A 9,928-nucleotide genomic window follows, 5' to 3' on the forward strand; every position below is an offset into this window, starting at 1 on the left:
ATGACAGTGGAGAAAGATAGGAGAAAAACGTAACCGATCCTCTGTCTTGTCAATGCCTTCCATAGACGGTAGCTGATACAGGTTTATAGATGAAATATGAACTATTATTATTAAACGAAAATCCAAATTAAATGCTGTAATTCACCCCGAAGACTTCTGCTACTGCAAATATTGACAACAGGGTAAACAGCTAGGTGGAAATTCGATGAGCGCCGCTACTATTCAAAAATTTGTCCCCGGGCTGACAAATAATTTTTGAATAGTAGACCTTATCGAATTTCCATCTAGCTGTTTACCCTGTTGTACACAATATTTGCAGTAGCAGAAGTCTTCGGGGTGAATTGCAGCATTCAATTTGGATTTTCGTTTAACAATTAATTCATTAGCATTTGAATAATTGCAATATCTCAGTGATTTCCATCTGTAGAAACATTAACTGTTCATTCTCGTTTAAAATAATCAATTATATTTTATTTAGCAAGAAATTATATTTTTCAATAATATCATGAAGAACTTTCATAATTAAGATGAAATATTTTGTAAATGAATTATTAATTCTACATTGTTGAAAGACGATCTGGCAACAGAACAAAGCGAGAAAGAGATAGCGCTATCCGCTTTGCTGAGTGATAGACAAGGATAGCAATACCATTGCCAATCAAACACTGCCATTATAACGTGGACCTCACTATAGATAAGCTGTAAAGGTGTTATAGACAGGGAAAGTAGAGTTGTCAAGTTGCTGGTGGCTATGAAATGTGATGTGATGAAATGTGACGTAATGAAAATCACTGGCCGCCAGTGAATTGCTGTCTCTACTTCCCCGTGTCGGGCGGGCCTCGATGACATCCAGGGCATGGACTACATTTCCTCCTGACCCGGTACACCTTTTTATTTTTATTTAAATTGGATAATCTTTTTCAATATAATTGTTGAGATCATTATAAGAGTGAGAAAAAGTGGCAACTGAAGTTTTCAAGTGGTCTAATAAGCGAGTTATGGGTTATTGAAGTGCTAAACTCCGTTTTCTTCCCAGATCATAAACGGTTTCAAAATTTTCCATTGCAGTTTTTTTAATACATTCAGAATATCATTGGCTTTGTTCTAATATGCGTTTTGCCGCGATTAATGCCAAAATAAGTTATCGAATTTACAAAAATGTTACTTTTTTATTAATGAACGATATGGGGAATAAAATGTTTCAGTTTGGAAAGATACATTTTTTTGAATTTTCAAGAGAAGTTCTAATAATATAGTTGAAACCGTTTATGATCTGGAAAGAAAACGGAATCTGGAAAGTTAGCAATTCAACAACCCATAACTCGCTTATTTTCGGTTGCCACTTTTTCTCACTCTTATAATGATCTTAACAATTATATTTCTTTATTTATTTCATTGACAATATTACAAATCATAATTATAATAATAAATATAATATGAAAAAGATTATTCAATTTAAATAATGAAAAAAGTGTACCTTAGTGGCTTCATCCAAGTTTATATGTACTGATGCTGGATTGATATGGTCACACTAAACAATGTTCAATTGATGTGTGTAAAGTGACAAAAATCGGAGTCATACGGTTCTTCATGAGTCGCTTTCAATTGACTTATAATTTTATGGTATATCTTCAAGTTAATGTAAAAAAATATTATTAAGAGTTAGAACCCCGTCGAACTTTATGAACACTCTGTATTATTACCTGTGAGAAGGCGACATCTTTTCAGCCTGTTTTTATTATCTTGATCCGCAATATCTTGTTCCACATTTATTAACTCGTTTCGCAAAAGGTTCAATTCAATAACCTTATTAGCTATGCTGCTGAGATGTTCTGATGATGCAGATGTCTGAAATTTTGATAATTCAGAAAACAATCATTCATAAACAACTTATTAAAATTGAAATACTCAAATCAAAATTAATGTTGATTAATGAAGGTTCACTTTTTGAAAAAATATTAAATTTATAACAAGGCAGCTCCTGAAATTATCGAGGCTGTGCAAAGGCTAAAAATAAACTTTCTACTCGAGATATTTTTTCAAAGTTTTTCAATTTGTATATCATCAAGCTATCAAAATGGAAAAGTTTTCTCAGGGAAACATTTTTTTCTGGTCATTTTAGAGATATGAGCGCCTAAAGTTTGAAGTTTTGGGACAGAACATTTCAAATTCGGTAAGAGATAAATCCATGAGATTTAGAGGATAGATTCTTCATGGTATTGTTGATCTAGTAAAACAATTTTTTTTGTTGAAAATATCAATTTTTAAGATAGTTATTCAATTTACTAAAAATAACCAAAAATAACTTTTAGTTGAGTTATTTTTGGTAAATTGAATAACTTTTTCAAAAATTGATATTTTCAGAAAATTTTTGTTCTACTAGATCAACAATACCCATGAAAAATTTTTCCTCCAAATCTCATGGATTTATATCTTACCGTACCGAATTTGAAATGTTCTGTTCCAAAAATTCAAACTTCAGGCGCTCATATCTCAAAAAGTAATGATCGGAAAAAAATATTTTCCTGAGAAAACTTTTTCATTTTGATAGCTTGATGATATACAAATCGAAAAACTTTGAAAAATATCACGAGTAGAAAGTTTATTTTTAGCCTTTGCACAGCCTTAAGAGCAGTGGGGCCTGTTTACGACCACCCAGTTTTGGTTCAGAAAACTAAGTTATATCATAGAGAAACAATAGCATAAGTAGATATCCCATGGTATAGGGAAATTATGTCGCAACTTTTACTGTTATCCCAAGCCGATAGTTCACGTAGTTCTTTCCTAAGAAGCTGTGTGACGCTGGTAGTCTCTCAAATTGTGCCGTTCATACACTCTCACCCCAACAAAACAGTAATAATTGACAATAATCGACAGTGATCGGCTTGAGATAACAGTAAAAGCTGCGACATAAATTCCCTATACCATGGGATATCTACTTACGCTATTGTTTCTCTATGGTTATATATACGGCAGATGCAGCCGTTTCCTTCTTCAGAAAACTTATGAGACCTTGAAATAGGCAGACTTGCTGGGCTCACACTCTTGTGATCAGCAGAGCCTTTGATACTCCTCATGTGATTCATGCTTGTAGAGGTGGTGAATGCTATTGCGGACCCCCTTGCTGCAGCAGTGACATCTTCCATCTTCTAGTAAATTTCGCAATCATTTTGCATTCAAACAGTTGCGCAAAAACTGGATGCACAACGATAGCAACAAATTTAATGTGTGAATTTGTGTGTGTTATGCAAGATATTTTTCATCCAACTTGGGGATCCACTTACTGAAACCTCAAGAACCGTTCCTGTGTACAAGAAGGGTGATCACAGGTGAGCTTCAGGCCAATATCCATGACTTGGAAAGGTAGTACTTGGAAATAGCGTCATCAAACCCCAACTTGAGGAGTTCTTTGAGAGTTAAAACCTTTTCTTATGATGCAGTTTTGGTTTTCGTAGAGGGAGGTCACTTTTGATGCAGTGAATCGAGTGGCTGAGAAAATTGATTTAGTGATTTCAGTAGAGCGTTTGATTGTGTTGACCATCACATACTGACCTGGAAGCTTCGTTGACCGAGCGAAGTGAGGTCTAAGATTCAAGGCGACGGTTTGGCATTTCTCTTGATGTTTGAATGTTTAAACGTATGTACATATGTGTGTATTATTACATAAGGTAAACATTCAATGTTTACATTCCAACATTCATGTTTATATGTTGCGCATTTACGGCGAAACGCAGAAATAGATTTTCATGAATAGATTTTCCTTTTTAAATTGCGCGACGACGTATATACAAGGTTTTTGGAAATTTTGCATTTCAAGAATAATATAAAAGGAATAAGGAGCCTCCTTCATACGCCAATATTACAGTAAAAATCAGACTTTAGAATTATTCATCATAAATCACCAGTCTAGTGGACTATAATACTACCCGTTCAAAAACATCGAACATCTTGAAAATGTATCTTTCCATCAACGTTGTAGACAGTTGCAGCCAGACCTGATAACAGCGCTCACACTCACATTCCGGGATGACACGTCACGGTACGATAGGACAGAAATCTCTATGTTTATTTAGGATTTTTTCTAGACATTTTAAATTGATAAATTATCTATTAATTGTTGAGAAAACAACAACAGGTCAATGTAACTTACTGAGCGCGAGTTCTTCTGTTCACAGAACTACTAGCTATTATGGGGTCGGCCCTGAACATCTTGGAGTTATACCTAACTTGGAGGACACAGGTGGTGTAATTGGGTGGACCTGCTTCCTGGTTTACCTCAGGGTTCAATTATGGGGCCAGTCTTGTTCATCGTGATGATCAACAATCTTGATGACAATGGTACAACTCTCCTGTTTGCTGATGGTACATCATTGCTGTCATCTGGCATTGACCTCCAGCAGGTGTTAGAGAGGTCGGCGAAGCATCTGCAGTCTTAATTTCATGGTTCTTGGTAAATCGTTTCTAGCTAAATGATAGCAAGACACAAAAAATTATCGGCAGTTTGTTGCGAAGTCTGCCTTATGATCAGGAACCTGTGGAGCTGCTGGCCTTTATTGACCAAGCGGAGTGAAGTCTAAGATTAAAGTCGACCGTTTTGCTTTTATGTTTATATTTATGTTCCGCATTTACGGCGAAACGCGGCAATAGATTTCCATAAAATTTGACAGGTATGTTTCTCTTTGAATTTTGCGTCGACGTATATATTATAAGGTTTTTTGAAATGTTGCATTTTAAAGATAATACAAAAAGAAAAGGACTCTCCTCCAAACGCCAATATTATCGTGAAAAATCAGACTACGTATAGAATTTACTTTAATGGACAATATAAGAAGAGACTGTGGATTATAACTGCGCGAGGTCTACTGTTCACAGAACTACTAGTACTCGATTAAAAGCTCAACTAGGCCCGTCACATCCAGCAAGAGACTATCCCAAACCTGTTTTGTTTTGCTCGAGCTGAAGGGACATGTGACGGAGGCATATCTGGTCATGGTGTATCATGTATCACTTTTCCACTGTCGAAGGGTCCTAATTGGTACCAGTTAACTGGCGCACCGTTTTACCAGAGAGAGGATCCTCCAGGTCTTTTCCCTTCATATTATGCATATGCATGCACTCTGAAGGCTACACGCAAGCCTGGTAGCAAGGCATATCTTCTACACAAATATGTGTGGTAAGCAAACTGGTCCCAGTTCAATAAACTGAAATGACTAGTATTGTGATAGAGTGCTGAAAAATAAAGTATAGGCCTACTCCACAATAGAAATAAATACAAAATACGGTTTAGAAAGTAATTTAAATTTTACCTCAGAACAATCATCATTTGCTGTTTCTGATGAACCTTCATTGTTGAGATTATTGACAAAAGAGTTTTTCATATTAACATAATTATCTTTTAAGCTGAATGCCATTTTAATAGTTTAAAAAGTTTGCACTTCTCTTCAACAAAATAGTAAACACAAAGTTTGCACTTCTCCTCAACAAAATAGTAAATACAAATGTATTAACTTAGTAGATTAGTATTGTACTTTTCAAATATATTTTATAGGAATTTCTTGAAGAAAATTAACTTTAAAAATAAGAATATGAAACTAACAGCTGTTTAGTGTGATACCAATACAACAAAGCCTACTACAGATTATTAGAGCAAGGCAGAACAGACTCTTTAACAAGTACTCAATTTCGTAGAAATTGCTCGATTAAAGAACTGCCATTTTTTAATTTCGCCGATAATTAATTCAATATAATCATCAAACATAATAAAATTATTGCTCCTTGAATAGTCTTATTTAATTTCAAATCTGATATTTTTTGAAGGCTGCATTTAACCTAAAACCTGAACTTTTTTTTAACCTAGACCTCCTAGTATGACCAGTTCCAATAATTATAGTTATTAGGATTGATCAAATCAAAACTTTTTTAGTTTTATTAAAAAAATTGTATGGTATGAATTCTAAAACCAATCGTTTTATTCTGCCCCTGGTACAGAATTGATTTCAGTTCTTTTGAAATAAAAAGGGTTCAAATTCCCATTCTTATATTTATAGAACAGCTGGGTACAATTTGACCAAGTTTTCCAGCTAACTAGTTATTTTCAATAAATGATTTCAAAAACAGGAATGCATGTATAATATCAAGGAGCAATGATTGATGTATAACACAAATCACAATAATAAGAGCTCAATTTATTGAAGAAAATATTGTAATTGACAAAAATAAACAGTTGCAATATCTATATTTGAACATGATTGTACCAATTATGTCATAACATTGGCGAAATTCACTCTTATTATTCTTGAGTTGAGTTAAGATGAGTGATTTCTCTGATCTGTGAGTGGAGCGGATTATTAATTTTATGTATCAGTGAAATACCACTCAGGAGATATGACCTTTTGAAAATAAACAAATTTTTCTTTAACTGCTGCATAATTCACATCTTATTCTAGTTGGGAGTGCCAAATTTGGCTCCAACATTTCTCAGGTAAACCTTTATTGTAAAGTGCATATTTCCAAAATTAGGTACCTTTTTTACTGTTTCAAAACGCACAATGGTTAGTCCATGGTTTTTTCATTATTTTGTAAAAAATAAAAATCGCTCAAACTTTGTGATCTTAAGGTCTTTGATGCAAGAAACATGAATCTGGAATAGGATTTGCGAAATTCCTTACTGTCCAGGAGATATGAACATTTGAAAATTATATGTTTGCAGCTTCATAACTCACCCTGGGGGTGCCAAATTTGGCACTGACATTTCTCAGGTCAAGCTTTATCTATGATGCAAGTTTCAGCCGAAACTGAGATACTTTTTGTTTAAGTGTGTTTCACGATGGTTAGTCCATGGATTTCATCATTTTTTGTGAAAAATAAAAATCGCTCAAACTTTGTGATCTTATGGTGTTTGATGAGAGAAACACGAATCTGGAATCATATTTGCAAAATTGCTTACCGTTCAGGAGATATGACCATTTGAAAATTTTATGTTTGCAGCTTCGTAACTGCATTTGATGAGAGAAACACGAATCTGGAATCATATTTGCAAAATTGCTTACCGTTGAGGAGATATGACCATTAGATGGAAAATGGCATGTTTGCAGCTTCATAACAGCTCATCCTGTATGAGTTGAGCTCAATGTGAATCTCAGTACCGAATTCACCAAAACAAAAACTTGGTTTGAGCGCTAGTTTATTCTAAATAAACAAAACATCATATAACAAAACTAATTCAAATTGATGAGTGATTTTTCTGATCTGAAAGTGGAGAATAGATTCTATGTTTCAGTGAATAACTCACCCTGTATTGCAGCGAAATGTCTCATATCATATCATGTTGTTAGGTCAACCTGTATCCATGGCCCGAATATTAAACAAATCTGGGAGATTTGCATTTTTCATGAAATCCGTTGCAAATGGATTTTTGCAAAAATAGTCAAACATTGAAATTGCTCAAACTCTAAGGAATGATAGTACTTGACGAGGGAAACAATAATATGTCATCACATTGGCAAAATTCACTCCTATTCTTGAATTATAAGCATTTGAAGATTAGTGATTTCTGTTATCTGTGAGTAGAGGTCGCTAATCTGATGAAAATAAATTATGTATCATCCAAAATTATTCCTTCCTCCTATTTGAATAATCTGCTCACCATCTTCAGCTATGTATCTCCTTGGAATAAAAACAACAGAACAGAGATGCTTCGAATCTGGGACAACGTCCCCAGGAGTTTAGTACGGTAAGTGATTAAGTAACTTCTAGAGTTATCGAGAAGAGTTCATTCTGGAATAAATAAAAATGAAACAACAGGAATCAATAAACATATAATTTATTAAAACGTATAATTTTTAACAAATATAGAATTTTACAAATAATACTTGTTTAACTAGGTATAAAAATATAGATTATTGAATTTCTACACTTCAATTTTACTGTTAAAAAGATTCACTTTATGGTAAAATAAAATTCATATAATACAGAAATATAACGTTCGTTTTGATTTTAAAATAGTTAATCCTTGGAATGTACTTCATAGAATGATCATAAGGAAATACAAATGAATTTAACTACTGTATCAATATTTAAATCTATTCAAATGACAAGAATTCAAACATAATACAAGATAGAGTCAACTTGCATCTTTGAAAGTAACACGGTAACATAGATTGCACAATTGAATTATTCATATCGGATAATACATTGAACAGAGAATGTTTTCGTTTAGCATAAATTATCACCTTAATATTCTACAAGTGTTGGTACTTTCAAGCCTCTCTCTAGGCTCCAAAATGTAACTGAAAACCTTTCTTTGACTAATACTGTCCGCAATGGAAAATTATCTATAACGGTTATTCAGAAGTGGAACTAATAACAATATTCCTCAATATGGAGAAATATTCGAACGCTTTATTAAATATGGCAGGATTAACGATCAATACCTAATTAATTGTGGCACAGTCATCACATTCTAATATAAAACTTAAAAGAATATTATAATTTCTAATTTAATAGAACCCTATCAATGCTGTAGAATAAAACAAATAGAAAGTTAGTGGGTTGGTAGACCCTAGTAGAAAGTTATGCACACTAAAATTGAGGTTCTAAGAAAACATATATAAAGAAATTATCTGAAGAGTGACTGATAGGTGGAATTTTATACATGAAAATACAAATTAATAACATGAAAAATTCCCATCTTCTTAACTAGTTTTTTGGAAACTCTCTTCTGCGATAAAGCACGTTGTAAATCAATATCCAACAAAATCTTTTTTTTTAATACATCAAATAATGAAGAACATAAAATAGTAAACTAGGAATAAAACATCAATTAATAATTAGATTCACTCATAAACAGAACAGTAATGAAGTCTTATAATTTCTTTTTTCCCTCTTTGATCAGGGTTTGTCAAAATTGTTCAAATAAAAAAATAAAACATTGTAAGCTCCTATAATATTCGTGATCTTAAGCCACTAGTAGTAGGTATTTGACATAAAATAACTAAATTCACATTCACCAAATTAATACATAAAAATTACTATCTGATCTGATCCGGCTAACATACTACTTTCAGTCTTTCTTTCGTTCTATCTTGCAACTTATTTAAGTTTCTTATTCGCCTTTCTATCTTGTAGTTTATCACACCTCACAAAAAAATCACAACATTAATAATTATTTTACGATAATAATATCATTGTATAGTAGTGGATATTTGGCACTTTCAGATATTTATATCACACTGAAATTGATGGGATTAAGAGGTAGACACTTCAATAAGCACTTATACATTTATAATGCTCCACACTCTCGTCAAATGTCGACGAGCGCGAGAGTGTGGATGGCTAATACGCCTCGCTCGCCAGTGAGCCGTTTGGAAAGTGACTTGGAAAGAGTGTGACGCTGGCATTAGACATTTAAAACGTTATAAGAAGACACTTTGATGAAATTATTATTATTGAAAGATGTTGGTTGGGTTTCCATTGATGCATCAAGTGCCGACAACATTGGCCAACCAGCATGAGACATTTGTGACGAGAATCAAATGAGGTTGGTCAAGTTGAGATACTTGGGCAGCTTGGAGCCCATCGCCTTGGAGTTGCCGCTTTGCCAGACAACCACGTAGCCAGCTCCACCACCCGCCGACGCGTACAGATGCTGCGAGTCATGCGAGTATGTCAGGCTGCAACACAATGCAATTACATGGCAACTTCAACGCAATTACATGGCAACTTCAACGCAATTACATAACAACTTCACTCACTGCAAGATGGTACACAACACTATTGCGAGGTCCACGTTATAAAGGCAGTGTTTGATTAGAAATGGTATTGCTATCCTTGTCTATCATTCAACAAAGCAGATAGCGTTATCTCTTTCTCGCTTTGCTCTGTTGCCAGATCATCTTTTAACAATGTAGAAATAGTAATTAATTAACAA

General features: G+C 33.8%; 1 protein-coding gene across 1 annotated transcript; it reads right to left on the reverse strand.

The window, feature by feature from the left end:
• Positions 1 to 1,710: 1,710 nt before the first annotated feature.
• Positions 1,711 to 5,641, reverse strand: LOC120351455 (the record flags this gene model as incomplete). Its single annotated transcript, XM_039428919.1, is given in 2 exon segments — positions 1,711 to 1,848; positions 5,307 to 5,641. Coding segments are annotated over 2 exon segments (243 nt in total), but the record flags the coding sequence as incomplete, so codon positions are not given.
• Between the last annotated feature and the right edge of the window lie 4,287 nt (positions 5,642 to 9,928).

Source organism: Nilaparvata lugens, chromosome 5, assembly GCF_014356525.2.
Source record: "Nilaparvata lugens isolate BPH chromosome 5, ASM1435652v1, whole genome shotgun sequence".
NCBI lineage: Eukaryota > Metazoa > Arthropoda > Insecta > Hemiptera > Delphacidae > Nilaparvata > Nilaparvata lugens.